Below are 25371 nucleotides of genomic sequence, written 5' to 3'. Positions count from 1 at the left end.
AGGGAGGAGAGGAAGTGGAGTGGAGCTGAGGGGAAGGAGAGGAAGTGGAGTGGAGCTGAGGGGAAGGAGGGGAAGTGGAGTGGAGCTGAGGGGAAGGAGGGAGGAGAGGAAGTGGAGTGGAGCTGAAGAGAAGGAGAGGAAGTGGAGTGGAGCTGCGGGGAAGGAGAGGAAGTGGAGTGGAGCTGAGGGGAAGGAGGGAGGAGAGGAAGTGGAGTGGAGCTGAGGAGAAGGAGAGGAAGTGGAGTGGAGCTGAGGGGAAGGAGGAGGAGAGGAAGTGGAGTGGAGCTGAGGAGAAGGAGAGGAAGTGGAGTGGATCTGAGGGGAAGGAGGAGGAGAGGAAGTGGAGTGGAGCTGAGGAGAAGGAGGAGGAGAGGAAGTGGAGTGGAGCTGAGGAGAAGGAGAGGAAGTGGAGTGGATCTGAGGGGAAGGAGGAGGAGAGGAAGTGGAGTGGAGCTGAGGGGAAGGAGGAGGAGAGGAAGTGGAGTGGAGCTGAGGGGAAGGAGAGGAAGTGGAGTGGAGCTGAGGGGAAGGAGGAGGAGAGGAAGTGGAGTGGAGCTGAGGGGAAGGAGAGGAAGTGGAGTGGTGGAGCTGAGGGGAAGGAGAGGAAGTGGAGTGGAGCTGAGGGGAAGGAGAGGAAGTGGAGCTGAGGGGAAGGAGAGGAAGTGGAGTGGAGCTGAGGGGAAGGAGAGGAAGTGGAGCTGAGGGGAAGGAGAGGAAGGAGAGGAAGGGCTTAAGGTGCTCCAATGGACAGGCACATTATTAAAGCCACTAACCATGTTTCCATCCACAGTCTTTATGCGAGTAAAGTCATACCGTATTTTACAAAAAAACACGACAGCTGCCATGTAAACAGGAAGTTTCGGTACAATTTTATAAATTGCAAAAGATAATTTGTTCGACATGGTGGGATCTTTTTGTCTTTGTAAAATTAATTAGGCGAGAAATGGTGGTGAAAAGTCCTTTATGCGCAAATATTGATATAATAACCATCATATCGAAGTTAACTTGTCACGCGATTATATGATGTGGTCCTCCCACTACGACTTGGGAAACCAAGCAGTTCATTAGGCTATACTGTAGATTAAATAAGTTATGATGAACTTCACAGGGTGGCGAAAGGGCACGGTGATGAGCTTTTCTCTTATTCTGGTGACATGATGATCCATGCTTGACTGCTGTTTGACAAATACAAATATTCTCGCTCTTATCCACAATAATCTCATGTAGACCAGCCTACCCGCACAGCCTACATTAAAAAGCTGAATTCTGCGATATTTCTTATGGTTCAATTGTTCATTTAAAAAAAAAAGGTGCAATCTGCAATATTTCCTACTGTTCCAATGGTTCATTAAAAAGCTGCAATCTGCAATATTTCATGCTGTTAAATGTATAAGATTTTTTTTATTCTTCTTTATTTATTCAGGGAAACCCGATGGTCTCATTCCCAAGGGTGCCCTGATCATGGCAATACAACAACCAATACAATGTAAAACAAAAACCGCAATCAATACAAAACACAACGTTTATAAAGAACAGTCCTCAGTCCTCAGCTACTAGGTCCTCCATTAACACCCTAAACTGCCCGAGCGGCACCACAACATCTCATTGTAATGAGTTCTGCAAATCTTTCCAGCAGTGAGGCGCATTAAAACTAAAAGCGGATTTACCTAGTTCGGTAGAGACCCGAGGAACCTCAAGAGTTTGTATTTTATTGTTTTTATATATATTTAACAGCGTGGTTAGGTAAGTCAGAAGCTTGTGTAGTAGAGCTTTGGAAACAAAAATGGGAATAGTGAAGTGATCTAGGGGGCTTTAAATGAGGACCAGACAACCTTTTGATGCAGGATGCAGTGGTGAGTATTAAAACTGTCACCTGTGATAAAAACGAAGGGCGCCATGTTAGACGGCATCAAAAGGTTTAATGGTAGTAGCTGCTGCATTCTGGTAAATGGTGTCACCATAGTCAAGAACTGGCAGGAAAGTTGACTGTACAATCTGCTTCCTGCTGTTTAGGGAGAGGCAAGATCTATTTTAAAAGCCCACTTTAAATCTTAGCTTTTTAACTAGCTCATCAGTATGTTTTTTTAAAATGTTAAATCCTTGTCAATCCAAAATCCCAGATATTTATAGGCGGGAACCCGATTGATGGGAGAACCATTCAATTAATAAATAATAATATTTTTGTGAGAATTAGAGAATAACATATATTTAGTCTTGCCCACATTTAAGTACAAGTTTTAAACCAACAAGGGCATTTTGTAAGGCAACAAAGTCAGATTGCAGCCATAGCAACATTGCAGCTATAGCAACGCCTGGTCTACAGTTGCGTCGTCAACGGCAACAGTACCGTCTGCATACAGATGAATATTACACATTATAACAGATAGAGAACAGGTCCCAATAACAACCCCTGTGGTACACCTTTCGTAAAATATCCAGGAAGCTAGACTTTAAATGGTTCATTTAAAAAAAAGGTGCAATCTGCAATATTTCCTGCTGTTCAATGGTTCATTTAAAAAAAGGTGCAATCTGCAATATTTCCTGCTGTTCAATGGTTCATTTAAAAAAGGTGCAATCTGCAATATTTCATGCTGTTCAATGGTTCATTAAAAAAAGGTGCAATCTGCAATATTTCTGGTCAAATTTCCCTCACCTACAGCAGTGTTCAAGAACAAACCTTTTGGATCAGTTTGCACACTGCCTCTTCAACAGTCTTTATGAGCTCTTTATGAGCTCTTCGTGAGCTCATAAGGTTCTAAGGCATTTTAGTCCGATTTTAAATCGATCCAGCAAGTCAGTGTGTCAAACCACATGGCCACATAGGAATCCCTGGAAAACAGTGGCAAGTGTTACTGCTAAATAAATAGCCAACTTCCCCTCAGGCAGACAAGCTTTTCCAACAGAACCAGTTTGAGTAGTAGTAACCGTTAAAGTAACCATTACATAACCACCAATATGCTGAAGGGCTTGTGAGCCTAAATATTATACAATGTGGCACTTATGAGTTACTTATGAACCTGCTTAGCTGAATATACGCCGCCTTAACTGAGCACTTCAAGTTACTATGTGAACATACTGGACAAAAGCCCTGTCCGTGTCCCAAATGGCCCCCTATTCCATACGTAGTGCCCTATATGGGCCCTGGTCAAAAGTAGTGCACTACAAAGGGAATAGGGTTCCATTTGGAACGCAAGTCCAGTGTAAACATTTACATTTTAGTCATTTTAGCAGACGCTCTTATCCAGAGCGACTTACAGGAGCAATTAGGGTTAAGTGCCTTGATTAAGGGCACATCGACAGATTTTTTCACCTAGTCGGCTCGGGGTTAGAACCAGCGACCTTTCGGTTACTGGCACAACGCTCTTACCCACTAAGCTACCTGCCGCTCTGTAGTAAACATAACACTACTGTTTGTGGTTCAGAACAGTAACCAGGAGTCAGGACACACAAGACACTGTCCCAGTATCTTTCACACGCTGTTGTCACTGTGTAAACATACACGAGACCTAATTAAGCTGCAGCTGGCCCAGAACAGAGCGGCACGTCTTGCTCTTCATTGTAATCAGAGGGCTGATATTAATACTACGCATGCCAGTCTCTCTTGGCTAAGAGTTGAGGAAAGACTGACTGTGTCACTTCTTGTTCTTATTAGAATCATAAATGTGTTGGAAATTCCAAATTGTTTGCATAGTCAACTTACACACAGCATTGACACACACAGTTACCCCACCAGACATACAGTGGGGGAAAAAAGTATTTAGTCAGCCACCAATTGTGCAAGTTCTCCCACTTAAAAAGATGAGAGAGGCCTGTAATTTTCATCATAGGTACACGTCAACTATGACAGACAAAATGAGATTTTTTTTCTCCAGAAAATCACATTGTAGGATTTTTTATGAATTTATTTGCAAATTATGGCGGAAAATAAGTATTTGGTCAATAACAAAAGTTTCTCAATACTTTGTTATATACCCTTTGTTGGCAATGACACAGGTCAAACGTTTTCTGTAAGTCTTCACAAGGTTGTCACACACTGTTGCTGGTATTTTGGCCCATTCCTCCATGCAGATCTCCTCTAGAGCAGTGATGTTTTGGGGCTGTCGCTGGGCAACACAGACTTTCAACTCCCTCCAAAGATTTTCTATGGGGTTGAGATCTGGAGACTGGCTAGGCCACTCCAGGACCTTGAAATGCTTCTTACGAAGCCACTCCTTCGTTGCCCGGGCGGTGTGTTTGGGATCATTGTCATGCTGAAAGACCCAGCCACGTTTCATCTTCAATGCCTTTGCTGATGGAAGGAGGTTTTCACTCAAAATCTCACGATACATGGCCCCATTCATTCTTTCCTTTACACGGATCAGTCGTCCTGGTCCCTTTGCAGAAAAACAGCCCCAAAGCATGATGTTTCCACCCCCATGCTTCACAGTAGGTATGGTGTTCTTTGGATGCAACTCAGCATTCTTTGTCCTCCAAACACGACGAGTTGAGTTTTTACCAAAAGGTTCTATTTTGGTTTCATCTGACCATATGACATTCTCCCAATCCTCTTCTGGATCATCCAAATGCACTCTAGCAAACTTCAGACGGACCTGGACATGTACTGGCTTAAGCAGGGGGACACGTCTGGCACTGCAGGATTTGAGTCCCTGGCGGCGTAGTGTGTTACTGATGGTAGGCTTTGTTACTTTGGTCCCAGCTCTCTGCAGGTCATTTACTAGGTCCCCCCGTGTGGTTCTGGGATTTTTGCTCACCGTTCTTGTGATCATTTTGACCCCACGGGGTAAGATCTTGCGTGGAGCCCCAGATCGAGGGAGATTATCAGTGGTCTTGTATGTCTTCCATTTCCTAATAATTGCTCCCACAGTTGATTTCTTCAAACCAAGCTGCTTACCTATTGCAGATTCAGTCTTCCCAGCCTGGTGCAGGTCTACAGTTTTGTTTCTGGTGTCCTTTGACAGCTCTTTGGTCTTGGCCATAGTGGAGTTTGGAGTGTGACTGTTTGAGGTTGTGGACAGGTGTCTTTTATACTGATAACAAGTTCAAACAGGTGCCATTAATACAGGTAACGAGTGGAGGACAGAGGAGCCTCTTAAAGAAGAAGTTACAGGTCTGTGAGAGCCAGAAATCTTGCTTGTTTGTAGGTGACCAAATACTTATTTTCCACCATAATTTGCAAATAAATTCATAAAAAATCCTACAATGTGATTTTCTGGATTTTATTTTCTCAATTTGTCTGTCATAGTTGACGTGTACCTATGATGAAAATTACAGGCCTCTCTCATCTTTTTAAGTGGGAGAACTTGCACAATTGGTGGCTGACTAAATACTTTTTTTCCCCACTGTACCACCTGGGGTCTTTTCACAGTTCCCAGGTCCAGAACAAATTCAAAGAAACATACAGTATTATACAGAGCCATTAAAAAAAAAAAAAAGTTTAGTCATTTAGCAGACGCTCTTATCCAGAGCGACTTACAGTTAGTGAGTGCATACATTTTCATAGCCATGAGTGCATTGAACTCCCTTCCACCTCATATAGCGCAAGTGAACAGCAAACCTGGTTTCAAAAAACGAATAAAGCAACACCTCACGGCACATCGCCTCTCCCCAATGCGACCTACTTGTTGTGTGTATGTACTGACATGTATGTGTAACTGATAGATGCACACACAAACACACTACATGTTTATGTTTTTAAATGTATGTAAATTGTCAAGTATTTTGTCTGTAATGCCTTTTTTTGTTGTGTCGGACCCCAGTAAGACTAGCTGTCGCCATTGGCGTTTTAAATTTTTTTAGATGACACCTGAAACAAAGAGATGTGAGAGTTTCCCATTCGACACAAAATGGACACTGTGTCAATCTGTCAAAGGACAGTCACACAGATAGCCACACACAACGTTGAGACGACACGACACCTGTCTGTGACTGTAATAACCAACCAACCTAATGAATTTTAGCAAGCAGAAGCACAGCGGCATGGAAACACTCCCAAATAAAGGAAGAAACTTAAAGAGTAACCAGGCTCAGAGGGGAGTAACCAGGCTCAGAGGGGAGTAACCAGGCTCAGAGGGGAGTAACCAGGCTCAGAGGGGAGTAACCAGGCTCAGAGGGGAGTAACCAGGCTCAGAGGGGAGTAACCAGGCTCAGAGGGGAGTAACCAGGCTCAGAGGGGAGGGCCACCCATCTTCGTCTGACAGCAGAGTATAAATTAAACATTACTAGGTAACCTAGATCAAAACCATCAGATATCTTGGAGAGTAAGTAAAACTACTGAGAGCGCAAGAGAAAATAATCAGTGGCACAAGCAGTAGTTTTCCTACGATAACGCTAGTAACTTTAGCTAGCTTGAGTTATAGTAGTGTGACAATGTTAGCTAGCTTGTGTTATGGTAGTGTGACAATGTTAGCTAGCTTGTGTTATGGTAGTGTGACAATGTTAGCTAGCTTGTGTTATGGTAGTGTGACAATGTTAGCTAGCTTGTGTTGTAGGAGTGTGACAATGTTAGCTAGCTTGTGTTATGGTAGTGTGCCAATGTTAGCTAGCTTGTGTTGTAGGAGTGTGACAATGTTAGCTAGCTTGTGTTGTAGTAGTGTGACAATGTTAGCTAGCTTGTGTTATGGTAGTGTGCCAATGTTAGCTAGCTTGTGTTGTAGGAGTGTGACAATGTTAGCTAGCTTGTGTTATGGTAGTGTGCCAATGTTAGCTAGCTTGTGTTGTAGGAGTGTGACAATGTTAGCTAGCTTGTGTTGTAGGAGTGTGACAATGTTAGCTAGCTTGTGTTATGGTAGTGTGACAATGTTAGCTAGCTTGTGTTGTAGGAGTGTGACAATGTTAGCTAGCTTGTGTTATGGTAGTGTGACAATGTTAGCTAGCTTGTGTTGTAGGAGTGTGACAATGTTAGCTAGCTTGTGTTGTAGTAGTGTGACAATGTTAGCTAGCTTGTGTTATGGTAGTGTGCCAATGTTAGCTAGCTTGTGTTGTAGGAGTGTGACAATGTTAGCTAGCTTGTGTTATGGTAGTGTGATAATGTTAACTAGCTTGTGTTGTAGGAGTGTGACAATGTTAGCTAGCTTGTGTTGTAGTAGTGTGACAATGTTAGCTAGCTTGTGTTATGGTAGGGAGCCAATGTTAGCTAGCTTGTGTTGTGGTAGTGTGACAACGTTAGCTAGCTTGTGTTGTAGTTGTGTGATGTTAGCTAGCTTGTGTTGTAGTAGTGTGATGTTAGCTAGCTTGTGTTATGGTAGGGAGCCAATGTTAGCTAGCTTGTGTTGTGGTAGTGTGACAACGTTAGCTAGCTTGTGTTGTAGTTGTGTGATGTTAGCTAGCTTGTGTTATAGTAGTTTGACAATGTTAGCTAGCTTGTGTTGTAGTAGTGTGATAATGTTAGCTACCTTGTGTTGTAGTAGTGTGATGTTAGCTATCTTGTGTTGTAGTAGTGTAAGAATGGCGACGGCGGCTACAGCAGCAGTTATCAACTTCAAAGTGGATGTTGTTGCTAATTTGTTAGCATCACCCTTTTCAAGATTACCTTTCAAACTTTGTTTACAAATTATCATAATCTGATGAGTGGCACTGTTTTTGTTAGCTATCTATTTGAAAAGAATGAAACATTGTTGCATTTAAACTTTAGCTCACCGGTTAGTGTAACGAACGTGATAAAATACATTTGCAATGGGAAGTTATAGCTGGTTTGTTAATTTCATTTTGTACATGAAATGGTTGTGCTTTTCTATTGGTATGATTTCATGGGGCCTACTGGAGTGAATGGGATGCTTATTCTTTAACATTATTTGATGCTGCGTGTGACTGCTGTCTCCAGTCTATGTGTTTGACCAAAACTGTCTCTCCTTCAGCGCCATGGAGTGCACAGGTATTACGGTCTCTGTCCTTTCAGCACCACGAGCCTATCACCTTTGACATGAAACTGTTGTTGTAGATATTGGTGATAGTGGTGTTAGACTATCATAGGTTGTGTAAACACTGTGTTTTTTGTTTCGCTGGTCGCATTATTTATGCTGTGTGTCACATGTTGTGTCCACGCCGGTTCTGTCTCTGCGTGTACGGCAGCCCGAAGCGCAGCCAGGCCTGTTTGATTCATTCATAATGTCACCAAAAAGCATTGCTCCTCTTTCACTAGAACTAGAATGGTCCGACTACAGGGGATATATATGTTGGGCGCATTAAGTGATGCTATGTTGTCTGTTATTTTCTAGATTTTTTTGTTTGATATAACGTATTGGAAGAGTTTTGGTCCCTCTGAAGGCCTAGGTCCTATAGTCATGGTTCACCACTGTGTACAAGTACACCCGCTGGACAGGACGCTAGTCTGTCACAGACCCTTACCCCTAATCCATCTCCTTAATGCTGAGTGCCAAGCAGACAGGCATCGGGTTCCATTTTTACAGTCTTTCGTATGACTTGTATCTCGGAGAGTCACGTGTGATATGTTCATCTGACAGCTCAACCCTCTCTTGATTCTTAGATGACGAACTAAACCCAACAGACCTGTTCCACCATCAGCGATTCAACCGAAGACATTAATGCACTGTACAGCATGTCCTGAACTATAGAAACCCTATACCACAATTAATCCTAGACAGCTGCACATCGTGTCCAAAGCAACTTACTTACAGGACAGTGAGTGCACAGGCCACATGTCTTGTATGTGATCCCTGCGGGGAAATGAACCCATGACCTTGGTGTTGTCAACGCCGTGCTCTTACCAACTGAGCCACACAGGACTACTACACCAAGCTCAATAGGGAAACCCGTCCAGTGTACTTCTGTTCTGTCTGAACATTTAGACAACTACTGCATAGTAGGGCAGACAAATCAAGTGGTACTATTGACACCCGAACCATAGAAATAGAATCAATGGAACAGGGACAGAACCTATGACCAGATCTCATTCTAATTCCATGACTTGAACACCCCTCTACAATGAACTCAATGGACACTTGGGTAGCTACTGACGGACTGCTACTGTGTACATTCCAAATAGGTGATGGGACAGGAGATTCATAATTGGTCAAGTCTGGCATCCAAAGTCAAATTAGATGGATAGGATGGAACTTACAGTTACATTTCCTCACAATAAATTTTAATTGAAGGGATTTAGTTTCTGGGCATCTATTGAAATGTAATGTAATTGTAAAAAGTATATGCATTAAGTATAGCTTAATGGAAATAGCTTTGCCTTTAGCTCTGGCAGTAACATCAGTATTGCTCGCAAATCATGAATGAATGAATGGATGAATGAATGAATGAATGAATGAATGAATGAATGAATGAATGAATGAATGAATGACTCACCTGGAGAGTGCAGCGAGGTTCCCTAGTGTGTAGAACACAGCAAACAGCTTGGTGCCGCCGGGTAAGAACAGCAGTGCAGTGCCCTGGTTAAAAACACACAACATTAAATCATTACCCCGTCCACCTAGGCATCACCCTACCGTCAGTCTGTATACCAGTCTGATCTGAACTGATCAGATCGTTTCCACTGTCTATAAACTCCTGGAAGACAAGAGAAGAGGTACGCTAGATCAATCTCACCTGGAATTAGGGTATTTGGTAAATATCAGGAAGTTAAAATGTTTAAAAATGCTCATCTTTTGTATTGCTTTTGTATTGCATTTTCAACTAGAAAAATATGTAGGCCTAAGGAAAATTGCACGGTTCCCTGAAACTACAATAATGTGACATGATCGCCACCTAGTGGTAAAACACCATATAAATCTCCACATTGACTTCCTGGTTCACAAAAACAGTCATTTAGGTTTCTTTTTTGTTGTTGATCATATAGGCAAGGGCTCTCCAACACTGTCCTGGATCGATACCGTCCTGTAGGTTTTAACTCCAACCCTGTTCCTGGTGCAATACCAGCTTGTCCGGTTTTTGCTCCAACCCTTTTCCTGGAGAGCTACCATCTTGTAGGTTCACTCCAATACCTAATCTAGCCACCTAAGATGAATCAGGTTAGTTACAACTGGGGTTGGAGTGAAAACCTACAGGAGGGGTAGCTCTCCAGGAACAGGGTTTGGAGAGCCCTGACCTAGGTTATTAGATAAAGGGTATCTCCTTGTGGAAGAAACCATGATGTTCAACACCAACCTTACCTCATGTGATCCATCTCCTTATGAAAGCATGTAAAGAGTAATGGTGCATAAAAATACATGATTGATGTTTCAACACATTCCTGAACTAGGCCTAAGTAGAATCGATGATGAATGAGGATTTTTTTTATTTTTATAAATCATATTGTCGTATGTCCATACAACAAAACTGGGTACCACTTCACTTACAGCCTGCAGGTATAATGCTTCATAACCCCTTACAAGCACGAATGAGCCTTTATAAATGGTGTTATCCAAAACTGAACATTCTGGTGACTCATGATTTGAGGTCTTCCGCTATGAATGGCTCTCACCAGTGTTGTTAACCACATGGTGTGAATAATCAGTATGCAGAGCTGTTATCAGTACAACTGTTCTGTAGGCAGGCGGATGGCAGAAGGGAATATCCTGTACATGACGAAGTGACTCTTATGAGAAAGTGCTTTGTGGATGGAAACAGCTGTGGGCATTGGAAGGGAAGGTGGAATGTTCAAACAAACATTACAACAGATAGAGACAATAAAGTCCTTCAAATACATTACATGACCAAAAGTATGTGGACACCTGCTCGTTAAACAACTCATTCCAAAACCATAGTAATTAATCTGGAGTTGGTCCCCCCCTTTGCTGCTATAACAGCCTCCACTCTCCTGGGCAGGCTTTCCACTAGATGTTGGAACATTGCTGTAGGGATTTGCTTCCATTCAGCCACAAGAGCATTAGTGAGGTCGGGCACTGATGTTGGGCGATTAGGCCTTGGCTCACAGTCGGCGTTCCAATTCATCCCAAAGGTGTTTGATGGGGTTGAAGTCAGGGCTCTGTGCAGGCCAGTCAAGTTCTTCCACACCGATTTTGACAAACGATTTCTGTATGGACCTCGCTTTGTGCACGGGGCATTGTCATGCTGAAACAGGAAAGGGTCTTCCCCAAACTGTTGCCACAAAGTTGGAAGCACAGAATTGTCTAGAATGTCATTGAATGCTGTAGCGTTAACATTTCCCTTCACTGGAACTAAGGGGCCTAGCTCTAACCATGAAAAACAGCCCCAGGCCATTATTCCTCCTCCACCAAACTTTACAGTTGGCAATATGCATTGGGGCAGGTAGCGTTCTCCTGGCATCTGCCAAACCCAGATTTGTCCGTTGGACTGCCAGATGGTGAAGAGTGATTCACTGCCCCAGAGTCCAATGGTGGCGAGCTTTACAACACTCCAGCCGACGCTTGGCATTGCGCATGGTGATCTTAGGCTTGTGTGTGGCTGCTCGGCCATAGAAAACCATTTCATGAAGCTCCCGACGAACAGTTCTTGTGCTGACGTTCCAGAGGCAGTTTGGAACTCGGTAGTGAGTGTTGCAACCGAGGACAGACGACTTTTATACGCTTCAGCACTCGGCGGTCCCGTTCTGTGAGCTTGTGTGGCCTACCACTTCGGGGTTGAGCCGTTGTTGCACCTAGACGTTTCCACTTCACAATAACAGCACTTACAGTTGACCGGGGGCAGCTCTAGCAGGGCAGAAATTTGACGAACTGACTTGTTGGAAAGGTGGCATCCTATGACGGTGCCACGTTGAAAGTCACTGAGCTCTTCAGTAAGGCCATTCTACTGCCAATGTTTGTCTATGGAGATTGCATGGCCGTGTGCTCGATTTTAATACACCTGTCAGCAACGGGTGTGGCTGAAATAGCCGAATCCACTCATTTGAAGGGGTGTCCACATACTTTTGTATATATTGTGTATAACAAGAGTTGCTTTACTGAAATGTCAACAACGCACAAACTCTCATGAAACTGTCTGTGTGGTCCAGACAGTGCTGGTACCACACAGTATAAATAAATACAAGTATGCCGAAATAGACACAGGTAAAAGGGCCCCTATTATGGCCTAAATATGCCAGGGCCCCTATTCATAGTCTCTCAAAGTAGTGGTGATCTAGGATCCGTTTGACCTTTTTTAGGTGCATGAACAGTGTGGGACCCGTTCCTAGACTAGCAGCACTCATTAAAGATGGGAACTCCCAAGTATAGAACTATAACAGCAGGATAGAAGTGGAGTCAACTTTAGTGACCTGTGACCTGCCAAAACAGTTTCATGAACACCTGCCAGTCTGTTTCAGGGGCTAGGACCAAACAGGAAGAACAAGGCACCATGCTGAAATAGGCCAGGGACTCTAGGCTATTAAGAAACTGTCTCAGAGTAGTATTGATCTCAGATCACTTTTGCCTTTTAGATTATAAGGAATAAGATTATATGGACAGGGGATACCCGTTTCTGTCCCGTATCTAGAGTACAGCCCGGGGTCAAAAGTAGTGCACTATATTAGAGAAAAAGGGCACCATTTCAGACTCACTATGATGCTGAAATAAGGCCAAATCTCACCAGTATGGAGCACAGGATGCCTGAAGCGAAGCATATGACGAACCACTTCACCCGGGTGCTGTAGCTGAGGCTTGAGGCATCCAGGACCTGAGGAGAGAACAATGGTAGGGTGTGTCACAAGACAGAGGGGCAACGACCCAACGCACAGACCCAGGGACCCAAGGTCTCGCTGCCTATTGATGGTTCTACAATGCTGACCAGTGGCAAAAGATGAGAGAGAAATATACAGTTAGGCCTATTTGAACACACAAAAACAAGATAAGTAATATAACGTATCTTTAGAACTTCTACGTGGTCCTCTGTAGCTCAATTGGTAGAGCATGGCGCTTGTAACGCCAGGGTAGTGGGTTCGATCCCCGGGACCACCCATGTGTAAAAATGTATGCACACATGACTGTAAGTCGCTTTGGATAAAAGCGTCTGCTAAATGGCATATTATTATATTAAGGTAGTGGGTTCGATCCCCGGGACCACCCATACACACACAAAAAATATGTATGCACGCATGACTGTAAGTCGCTTTGGATAAAAGCGTCTGCTAAATGGCATATTATTATTATTATTATTTACTACAGCAGCACAACTCAATCTTCGCTTCTGATGTCACGTGACAGGAAAAGGAAAGCCATGGTTGTACTGTAAATCAGCTGAGCAGCACTGAACTGTTTTGAAGTGTGCATTGCTAGTGAGGGAAATGAACGCAATGTTTGCATGTCTTCAACTAAGTGTATCACTAAGTGAATGGATTAGATAAAGGCTGTCTTCTTGTGTTGTCCTTGTGAAGGCATGTGAAGAGCAGTGATGCATTCAAATACACGGGATTAATGATAAGACATTGTTAGCTGTCACAGCCATACAATTACATATGTAATCAATGTATAGGATCTCTATGGTCAGAGCTCGCTCGTTTTTTAAACTCCTGAGCAGCATCGGCGCATGCCCTGCTTTACTCCTACTAGCGAGCTAGCATGTGTGTCGTGAACAACAACTACGTCAGCAACAATGGTCGAATCGGCGGTTTGCCTTCAAAATAAAAGTCGCGTATTGAAACTGATGCAAACGATAGAAATAGTGGAATCATGCCACAATTGGACTATATAATGATAAACAAGGTTGGAATGTTGTTATATAAATTCAACAAAATACAATTATTAGTTAGTTTGACCAACAACAAAAAACATCTAAAAACATGTTTTCACTTTGTCATAAATGAGGATTGTGTGTAAATGTGATTTAATCCATTTTGAATTCAGGCTCTAACAACAAAATATGGACTAAGTCAAGGGGTATGAATACTTTCTGAAGGCAGCGTATGACCTGCACAGTCTAACTTATGGATTGCGCACCCATGAAATGGGGTATCAGCCAACTCCGTGACACTCACAGAACACAACTATGCAGAGTTTACACAAGATTTAGCATCTTAGCTCTTATTGCAGGACTTTCATATTGCACTGAATAGTGAGGTGAATTCCCACAGTCAAAGTCCTACAATAAGTGCTAAGAGGCTAATACTTGTGTAAACTCTACATAGTTGTGTTCTGTGGGTGTCACTGTGTAGGCTGTTACCCCATTTCATGGACACACAATCCAAAAGTTAGGCTGTACAGTGCATATAAGTATGTCCCCAACGCAATTTTCAATTCAAATACATCCACAGTCCTATTTCAACTGATTTTTAAACAATTTTTTTGTCAAATTAACTAATTGTCTTTTGTTTAATTTATATAACATTCCAACCTTGTTTAGCATTATCTAGTCTAATTGTGGCATGTTTTCACACATTTGTATCTGTTTGTATCAGTTTCAATTGAGGACTTTTATTTTGAAGACGAACCGCCGATTCCCCTATTGCCATAGACTGTAAAGTTGCTCACGCAAATGTTGTTCACGACAAAACTGGTCTAGCTACCAAACTATTTCAGCGGAGTCGACACGTATGTGGGGTGTATCAATGACAACAAGGTACAAAGTGTTAGCTGAAATACTCGTGACTAAAAACAATCAAATTATGCATTTGATGTGGTTAACGGAAATGCACTGTCACTCACCACTCGACTCGTCGTGTGTCAAGTCAAGTTTTTGGGTTAACAAGCTATCCGGGATCCATGGGACGTCCCTATCCCCCATTAAAGTTGAAATTTAAACTGGGTAGGGTTAAGTAAGGGTTATGGGTAGGGTTAAGTAAGGGTTATGGGTAGGGTTAAGTAAGGGTTATGGGTAGGAGTTAAGTAAGGGTTATGGGTAGGAGTTAAGTTTAGGGTAGGGAAGTCCCAAGGGTCCCGCATAGCACTGACCGATAAAGTACGACGCTCTTTCTGTGTTACCTGCGCTGTGAGCCCCACTTCCTCGTCTTCTCGTCCCCCTATCATACTACGAAGCCTGTCCATCATTGATAATAAATATGTATGTGGATTATTATTTGTTTGGAACTAAATGAGCTAGCTAGACAGCTAAACTAAAATGCAGAGCTAGCTCGTCTAGCCAGCTAACTTCCTCGGACTTCAGGGATGGGCGTATCTATGCAATTCTACGTATGCTACCCAGGCAGCGCGACATCGAGTTAAAAACTAGATTGTCATTTTCCTTGCTTTAACTCTTTGCATTTATTTTTGTGTTAGTGGAAGAAGTTTAAATGTTTTACTTTAGCCAAGCAGTTACATTTAGTCAAAGTTACGTTTAGTAAAATAATTGGTCTGATTGCTTTGATAGACTACACTATCAACCTTATTACTTTGGATTGTTGGGCAGTTAGAGGACATATTTAATCACAAATAACTACACTCGGACTACTACATTTGTATACACCAGTAGCGGTCAGTGCCGTTTATGATGAGGGAGGACATTTTAATTTTAAATTTTTATATGAGCTATCTTTCTATTACAGCATGTTGGATGACTGTCATTCATATTCCATTCACCCAGTTCAATGTCACATCGATAGGTTTAGGCTACTACATGATACTCGAATTTTCACTATACCCATCATGAGGTTGCTACAACCTAGCCTATAAATGAAAGTTTACAACACAGGTGCACACAGGTTGAGAGAAATATTTGAGATGACAGACAGTGACACATTCAATACCGCCTTGTACACTCTTTCCCTGCATCTAGCTTATCTAGGGTTTAATCATTAGTCCAACAGTTGCAAACAAGAGTTTCTATTGGACAAATTTAGGTATTTTTATCCCCGTTTCGTTTGCTTCCGTTTAAGAAAAGTTTTTCAACAGAATCGGCGGAATGAATACACTCCTGATCACGCATTAACAAAGTTCACTTTCATAGCAGCCACATTGTATTCCTTCTCGCCTCTATGCACACTCCTCCTCTCACCTTTTCCCTTCGTTTGTGGACTTCAACACATCAGCTGTATGTGACCAGTGTTAGAAATTGCGTAATTCAAATCTGGTATTGGAATAAGAGAAAACATAATCAAGAGATATTCAATCCAAGCTAAATGTATTATATGCAAAATGTATGTATGATAAGTATGAAGGTTCGTATACGGGCTCACTGAAAAAACACGCAGGGCAGACAGAGAACTGATCCATTGTTCTAAGCTCTTCTTCAAATACTCTGACAGAAAGCCTCCACCTCTTCTGTTGGCCAACCAGAGCAAAGGACTGAGTGTGGTCCAGACTCCATTCAGCCAATCCGTTGGCGCAGGGGTTGGTCCCAACTCCTCGGCACTCCATTTGTTGCCAGGCATAAGTTGCTATGATAATAACCTGCGGAGTCAGCACCCAAAAGACACCATTCCACTGTACTCCATGTTCAAGGACAGTTTCACAGACTACAAAGAGAGAGTGTTCGTATCTGTAAGAAATACAAGTCTTATCTGTCCTACCCCTAACGTTCCTTACATGAATAACAGCCTGTTATGTGAAACAATCCATATCAGTACAGTGCTCCTCATTAATGCATTCCTTCCAAGCTATTCATCACATACAGATCCAATTATGAGAAAAATAGAATCCAACAATCCCCCTTTTGACGCCCTCTAGGGTGTCACTCATTAAAATACAATACAAACAAAAAGAATCACACTTTTATTAATAGACAATTTGATAATAAAAGGCCTTCAGTCCTTCCATCTACACCCAACTTGCAAACGGTTGGCTACAAGTCACCCAGGCACTTCAAACCTTCACATAAGGAAAGACAAACATTCCCAATGGTTAACTTGAGTAATAAAGCATAAAACACAGGATTAATAGAACACAAAACATAAGATTATTAAAACATAAAACACCAACAGGGAAGTAAATTTTGGCCCCCTTTAGACACCCTCTAGAGTGTCACTCCTCCAAGTCTGGTAGGTCATATCCTTCATTCCTTAGGTCGGAGTCCGGGATTGGGCCGTATCTCACCATCTGTTTGGAAACCACCTTCTCCATCTCCTTTTCTCACCAACCCTCAGACACAGGAAATAAGACAACATCCACAAAGAACAAGTATACCCATAGAAGCTATAACTTCACCCAGAATAGTTACAACAATAGTTTTCCATTTACCAAATATGTTATCAAACCAACCGTTTATGGAGCTATCAATACCAGAGTTCTCAACCAGTTCGTTCGCCAGCGTGGTGAGTCCCTGAAGCGCTTTGGTCACGGACCTGTCCGGTGCTGTGTTGTTGGAGATGAAAGTACAGCACATATATCCAAACAGAACACAAACCCCGTCCCGCTCAGCCACAAGCATATCTAAAGCTATTCTATTCTGCCATGTCATTAAGCTAGTTGCCGCTGTCTGCTCAGCTAATCCCTTTATTGCATCACGAGTGTGGTTTATAAATCTTTTGCTGGTTATATTAAATATAATTTATCCAATCTACATTTTTATTAATTGTTGACCACCAGAAAATACTTGATTCAAACCCAGCTGCGATCTGATTGTGGATCCCATCAATATATATCCTTTCATCAAAGGATCCCGGGAGGAGGTTCTACTTTCTACGTGACAACTCACCAGTCTCTGACACGTTTGATTGTTTGCGTATGTAGGTGAGTTCACAATCAGTTATCACCACACATCCATCAGATGTCAGCACGGGTCTGGTTTTGGTTCCTAAAATCCTCTGGCTGCAACAAAGAGGAGAGATTAGTCATGGTCTCTTTTACTTGTGACATTCTCTGTGTGGGAGCAGGAGCTAAGATGCCCTACCCTGTATCCTATCTTATTAGTCCTAGAAAAACAATAAGAATCCCCTGTGACTTCAAACTGAGGCAACCCAGGTTGGGATGACTTTGTTATCGGGGGATACAGATAGTGCAAGTTACCATAAGACTCTTTCACCACATCCCCAGGTGGCTTGCATGGAGGATAAACCTGACAGAGAGTCAAAGCCTGTCAAGGGGAACGGAGTAGTTGTTAACCTTGGTTTGGCTGTCCTACAGGCATAACAGTCCTCTTTAGACCGTATACTGAATCCATTCCAACCACAGGTTAAAATCTATCTACTCCATCTCCATCTGTACTACTTCCTTCAGGTCTATAGTTTGCACTGTCTCACTACCTCCCTCAGAGAGGTTTACTCTATAGGGTGCCCCAGTTGAAGAAGATATCTCACTTGTCAGGTCTGTAATCTGTTTTAGCATAATTCAGACTTTCAGACAGTACCTACCCTCATATGGGTCGCACTGCCATTTCTGATAATTCCCTACTTTCACAATACTCCACCTGTCCCTAAACTGTGTATGGAGATTGGTGATGTCCTTCCCTAAAGTCCCTAGTATTTCCCCTTTCCCTACGTCTAGCTGTCTCCTATGCCTTTTCAACTTGTGTTAGGTTAACTACCACTTCTGGCTGAAACAGGAGGGTCCGTGTGTGTTAGGAATATGGCCCCCACAATCAGACAGCTACCTACCGTCGGGAGACCTGTGAATCCCCACCCTCGCCCTGAGAACATGTCAGACGCCAGAGGCCAACCCATTGCTTCACCTTCTATCGAACTCACACAGGGATGATCAGACAGGGTAAGGGAATCTTCGTTAAGGAGCCAACCCCCGAGCACTAGTGGTGATAGGATCTTTCTCCTAACTCTGTGTTTGTTCGTCAGGTGTAGCTGGGTTTACCTTTTTGCAGTGAGTGACATGCACCCAGATGGATCTCTCAGCTATTCTGCTGGCAAAGGCAGTACTTGGTAGGGCCCTTCCCGCCAGGCCTGATTCAGTCTCCTGGTTAGATAGAGTGGGTCACCTTCTCCTTTAGTTCACCTGTGGGGCACAAAACCTCTGACATACAGGTGTGGTTAATAAACTATCATACATGTTGTTGTTTTTTTAAGTATTTTGTCCTCTCCTTCGTATATATTTAATATTTAATCCTACCATCTCCTACCATACCATCCCCCATTTGACACATGATTTGGCCATGTGTCAATATTACCACCTACCTAAACAATCACTTTAGTTAATATTGGTAATTCATTATCCAATTGCCATCCCTCCACTCTCTCTTCTGTTATTTTATGGTTCAAATCATATATATTATTACCAAATTATAATCTTCTTCACAATTTTCACAGTACTATAAATTACCCTCAATTTTGTAAAATAAACTATCTTAAAGTCCTCCTCTCATGCCTTTAGAATTTACTAGTGTGGATGATTAAAATAACACCAGAATGTTAAAACAGAGTTCAGAGGCAATTGAAATCATTTAACGAACTGTTTAATCCCATAGTATACTAAACATTACCATTATTCTAAATATTTCATAAATGTTAGTTATCCCAAGTGTTCATTAAGTCCTCATGACATTCATTCTCATAAGAAATCATATATACCCCAAACTCAGCCAAAACCTAAAAACTCCATAAAATTCACTGTGTGTGTGCTCCTCTAAGACCTATCACCCTTGACCTGCTGAAACCCCCCCAAAATTGAAACAACAAGGCTTTATAAACATCATACTAGGTGTGTTGTTTTTTGTTTGAAAAACCAATTTGAAAAACAACAACCACAAATAGCTTCCTCCAATTAAACATAACACTACCGGTTCTAACCCTGGTGGAAATGAGTAGATGTTGGTGGTGTGGTTAGATTGGGTTTCTTGGCAGCTTCATTGGGGGTCCTGGTTGGGGTGTTGCATTCCCATCCATGACATACTTGGCAGCATTTCAGGGTTGGGTAGTTGCTGTGGTTGGATATTTGACCCTCCAGGATATTGGGGTGCTGGTTGTGGTTGGAATTGTTGGGCGCCTTGCCAGGTTGGCCTTTGACCTGGGTATCTGGGCCCACCCCCTTCTTGCTGTCCTCCATAACCTCGCCCTCTTGGTCGTTTTCTTAATCTCTGGTGTGGGTGTTGGCAAAATCTTGCCATGTGTCCTGGTTCCCCACAGTTAAAACAACGTGGTGCATAACCAGGCTGTTGAGGTGGGTCTGGCTCTGTGTACATCCCGACAGACCAGTACCCGTTTGGCCCCACAGGAGCCATCATCTGGGGTCTCACCATTCCAGTTAGCGCCTGTACCACTGCAGCTGCTGCGGCGGCAGCTGGATCAATACTCTGCACGTTCTGCTTATTCGGGGTGCTGGTCACAACCATCTGTTTGCCTGTTTTGTCTTCAGCTAATTGTTTTTTCAAAACTTTCTTCTGTAGCTGCTTCAGTTCGTCTTCCTCCTTCCTCTTGCCTTCCCTCCATCGCTCCACATGATGTTGGGCTATCTCTGTGAACTCTGGGATGGATTTCGCTGTGAGTGCCACAACCTTTTCACACTCTACCCGGGCCTGGTCTGGGAGTCCCCCCAGGCAGTTTGCAAGGAAGAGGTGACTCATTGTATTTTTGGTGGGCTCTTCATTCCATGCTTGTCTCCAGAGGCACTTTGCCCTCTTCATGTAGGCTGGTATGGTTTCATCATCATTCAGCGTCAGTGTTCTCATGAGATCTGGCCTTGCCTGAGTGGGATACTTCCTTCTAACTGCATCCCATATGACAGTTCGGTATCGATCAAAACCAGTTGCTGCTCCTACTATTCCTCTCAGGCCTGCTTGTGTGAGTATCTCTTTGCATTCATGATCTCCCATGCACCTGTTCATCACTGCCACCATATCCCCTATGGTGAGTTCATCTGCTGCAGTAAGGCTCTCAAAAGCCTTCACCCACCTGTGTCCTGATTCTTCAGGCTGGGGTAAACTGTCAACCAGAGTTTGCACATCCCTGTGTGGCCAGGGCTTGTATACTGAAGCTCCCACTGTTGTTTCTCTCAGAGGGTACTGACCCCCACAGTTACCCCCTCTCCCTTGAGGATACTGACCCCCACAGTTACCCCCTCTCCCTTGAGGATACTGACCCCCACAGTTACCCCCTCTCCCTTGAGGATACTGACCCCCACAGTTACCCCCTCTCCCTTGAGTTTTGGCCCGTGTGCGTTGTGCAGGCCCTTCCTCATCCCAAATGTCTCCTTGGAAAGCTCCATAGAGCATTTTTGTCGGCTTTGTGTCTTCATACTCTTCCTCTTCTTCTCCCAGATCAATACAATGCCCCCCCCCCCTTTGCTCTGGTACTCTTTGCAGTGATGTGAGTGCCAACTCCTTTCTGTCTCCTCTCACTTGCTGTTCCAGTACTTTCAGTTCCTTTCTTAATTCGGCATAGTTGTCATAACTGGTTGAACTGGCTGTACTTCCTCCTACTTCCTCATTTTCTCTCTCACTTGCTCTGGTTCGACACAAGTCCCGGTACTCTGTACTTCTCTCTGAGCCTTCTTTCTCTTTATCCAGTCTACTCAGCTGAGAAATCTGTTCTTTCAGTTCTCGTGTGGCTTTCAACATCTGTTCGGTGTCACTTCTTCGTCTATTCACCTCTTCTTCACCCACCCATGTATCCTGCAGCACGCCGTCTTTCTGCTGATACTGTACCCGCCCAGTCAGTTCCAACACTGGTGCCATTGTTTTTGGAGGGTTTTCATACGGCGGTGGGGCCGATGGCAGGGCTGGATACAACCGATTTGTTATCTTGGGTGGTGCTTTGTCTTCCCACATTTTCTTCAGTTCAATCCGCTCCTTTAACCTGGCTTTCTCCATCGCGTCTTTGGACTTCCCTTTGAGGGGCTCCCCTTCCTCTTTCCACTCACTTACTGCCTTCTCTGTTCTCTTCTTCAGGGCTGTCAGTATTGTCCTCGGTTCTCCTTCCCCTGGGATTCCATTCATTGCCATTATCAATCCATCTGCTATCCATTCTTTGTATAACTTTTCTCCTCTCCTCTTCCATTCCTTCCCGTCTTTTCCCCCATTTATCTCGAGGGCGGATTTCAACACTTTAATTACTTTATCTGTCATTTTTGCCAATGTTGTTGTATCTATACTTTTGTTTTAAGAACTTTATTATTTATTCTTAATTGTAATTTAAAACCTTACTGACTCCAATATTTTTTATAAAAAGTGCTTTGAATGTTAATGGTTTAATATTTTTAGTTTAAAAACTGAAATAGGTAATAGTAATGAAATGGGTAATAGTAATACCATTAAAATGTTAGTACACACAAAACATGATACAGATATCCCCAGTCCTAACCCCCTCAATAATTGTTTGTATCAACCTAAATCACCCCCCTTCTCTCTCTCCTGACTCTTCAAAAGCCACACTCTCGCTGTCTCCAGCCCCTCCCCTCGCAACTCTCTCTCTTTCCGTGTCCAGTGGGAGTAGGCTCTTGGGGAGCTGTTTCTCGTTTTAGTGTTTCCAATATTCTGTCATTATTTAAAGTACTTTAATCTATTTATTTAAATCAAATTATTCCCACCTAATTAGTTAAAGTTGGTGCATATTTATATATCAACGATAAACCTAATTATTTCAGTCTAATTGTTTAACCAGTATTTTGCAGGGTCAAACATCAAACGTTAAATCAAATAATAAACCAAAAAGCCTCAACCCAAGCACCTAAAACCAGTATTATGCTATGTCTAACACCAAACGCCACAGTTCAATCATATCAGCTCAAACGCCTCAGTTCAGTCACACAATTCATCACTTTAGCTTTATGTTCCCAATTGTTATTAACGGGTTATATGGTTTAAGCAACCACAAACCCAAAAGTTATCCCCAAATTATACAGTTTGGACAGCCCGATTAGTTTTCTATCAAGGTATACAGGTTTATCATTCACACTCTCATGCATACGTCACCCCTGTCTTCAAGAATTTTAAGTGTCTCCTTTGAACCTAGTCATATCTAGTCTAAACTGATATGTGCCATAGCGTCGCACTGCCCATCTATTTAAAGTACCTCTTATGGGTGTCTTTTGTTAACGTTTGCACAATTTAAACTTTATTTCCTAATTGTAATTCTCATTATTTACTGTTTTAAAATATTGTTTGTATTCTCAGCCAAAATGGTACACAGTTATTACACAGTTAAACGTAGTATACAGTTATCACTCAGCAAAAATAGTACACAGTTATCACACTCACTCACAATACACAGTCATAATCCTATCACACAGTCATAAATGACACACTTACACTCAACACACAATCGTAATTCTTTGTCACACAACTAAAGTTTCTTAGGACACACAGATAACAAAGATATACAATGGGGCACACAGCCTCCTCTACTATGGGGCACACAGCCTCCTCTACTATGGGGCACACAGCCTCCTCTACTATGGGGCACACAGCCACCTCTACTATGGGGCACACAGCCACCTCTACTATGGGGCACACAGCCACCTCTACTATGGGGCACACAGCCTCCTCTATTTGGGCACACAGCCTCCTCTATTTGGGCACACAGCCACCTCTACTATGGGGCACACAGCCTCCTCTACTATGGGGCACACAGCCTCCTCTACTATGGGGCACACAGCCACCTCTACTATGGGGCACACAGCCACCTCTACTATGGGGCACACAGCCTCCTCTATTTGGGCACACAGCCACCTCTACTATGGGGCACACAGCCTCCTCTACTATGGGGCACACAGCCACCTCTACTATGGGGCACACAGCCTCCTCTACTATGGGGCACACAGCCACCTCTACTATGGGGCACACAGCCTCCTCTATTTGGGCACACAGCCTCCTCTATTTGGGCACACAGCCTCCTCTATTTGGGCACACAGCCTCCTCTATTTGGGCACACAGCCTCCTCTATTTGGGCACACAGCCTCCTCTATTTGGGCACACAGCCTCCTCTATTTGGGCACACAGCCTCCTCTATTTGGGCACACAGCCTCCTCTATGGGCACACAGCCTCCTCTATGGGCACACAGCCGCTTCTATATCCCATGGGTTTAACCATCAGAATTATCAAACATTTGCATGGTAATCTATAAAATTGAATTAGTATTCTATAATCGTTATTTATAGTACAATAGGGTTCACTTACATCAAACAGGTGTTTGACAAAATTAATTTGGATAAAGCCAATATGCAGAACTTTAGTTATATAAACAATAGGTGTCTGCTTACCAGTGTTTTTAGAAGCCCGGGCACTTTGTGAAACACACGGTTCGACGACAGCGATGTCCAATAGGCTGGATGGATCCCAGCGAAGTTCCGCTACCAGATCACAGTCGGAGGTCACCAATTGTTAGAAATTGCGTAATTCAAATCTGGTATTGGAATAAGAGAAAACATAATCAAGAGATATTCAATCCAAGCTAAATTTATTATATGCAAAATGTATGTATGATAAGTATGAAGGTTCGTATACGGGCTCACTGAAAAACCACGCAGGGCAGACAGAGAACTAAACCATTGTTTACAGGTACTTTCTCAAATACTCTGACAGAGAGTTCCCACCTCTTCTGTTGGCCAATCAGAGTAAAGGACTGAGTGTGGTTTAGACTTTACTCAGCCAATCCGTTGGCGCACGGGTTAGTCCCATCCCCTTGGCGCTCCACCCCTTGGCACTCCACCGTTCCCAGGCATAAGTTGCTATCATAATAACCTGTAGAGTCAGCACTTTTTTTGCAGTACCCATGTCCTTGGAAGGTTCACAGATCACAAAGAAGCAGTGTTCGTATCTGTGAGAAATGCAAGTCTTATCTATCCTTCCCCTAACGTTCCTTACATGAATCACAGCCTGTTATGTGAAACAATTTATATCAGTATAGTACAAACCTATGCTCCTCATTAATGCATTCCTTCTAAGTTATTCATCACATACAGATCCAATTATGAGAAAAATAGAACCCAACATTATCAAAATTAGCTATTTGTTGTGTAGGCTGTTGTCCTATTTAAAATAAAATCAAGGGAGGGAAAAAAATGTGCTGCCGAGTAGGAAGCACCTCAGCACACGTGGAAATGCACTTGTCACCGGTTTATCGACTCGCCGTGCAGCCCAATCAGCCTCGCAAAACGGTCTTGAATTGCAACAAATCTTCCCAATTAGCTGATTCGCTTAACCATACACCCACTCCTTTCGTCAAACCCACTTGCCCATACTCCGGTCGACCAAACTTTGGATGCAGCTACCCATACTTGGCCAGTGACCGTAAAACCCGAGAGGAGTCCAGCTGCGACATCATCTCTCAGAGCAGTCACCCCTCGGGATCTCCATGCTGCCTCCTACCGTTACGTGTCATCGCTCAGGAAAAGTGGGGGTGTCGAAAGGAGTGGACTTTTTCAAAGGAACCATATAAGAGATGACAGTAAGGAATTTCAGTTCTGCCCCAAAATATGTCTATTCACTCACTCTGCGCTGTGTCTTTGAACGTTACCAACCGGTAGGCATAACGTTACCTACCGGTAGTCATGTATGTAACGTTACCCACCGGTAGGCGTAACGTTACCTACCGGTAGTCATGTACAGTGGGGAAAAAAAGTATTTAGTCAGCCACCAATTGTGCAAGTTCTCCCACTTAAAAAGATGAGAGAGGCCTGTAATTTTCACCATAGGTACACGTCAACTATGACAGACAAAATGAG

The 25371-nt window shown here is 43.1% G+C and overlaps 1 protein-coding gene across 1 annotated transcript in view; it reads right to left on the bottom strand.

The window, feature by feature from the left end:
* Window positions 1-15010, bottom strand: part of LOC311128361 (vesicle transport protein SFT2A-like) — a 42841-nt gene extending 27831 nt beyond the window's left edge. The window contains exons 1-3 of the mRNA XM_084160477.1: window positions 14817-15010; window positions 12490-12576; window positions 9313-9395 (exon numbers count right to left, since the gene is read on the bottom strand). Coding sequence (XP_084016603.1) covers window positions 9313-9395; window positions 12490-12576; window positions 14817-14882 — 236 coding nt within the window. The 5' untranslated portion in view covers window positions 14883-15010. The remainder of the gene's footprint in view (window positions 1-9312; window positions 9396-12489; window positions 12577-14816) is intronic.
* Between the last annotated feature and the right edge of the window lie 10361 nt (window positions 15011-25371).

This window comes from Coregonus lavaretus, assembly GCF_964263955.1.
Source record: "Coregonus lavaretus genome assembly, chromosome: 1".
NCBI lineage: Eukaryota > Metazoa > Chordata > Actinopteri > Salmoniformes > Salmonidae > Coregonus > Coregonus lavaretus.
Note: the sequence above shows the minus strand (reverse complement) of the source record. Positions and strands in the feature narration are given on the sequence as shown.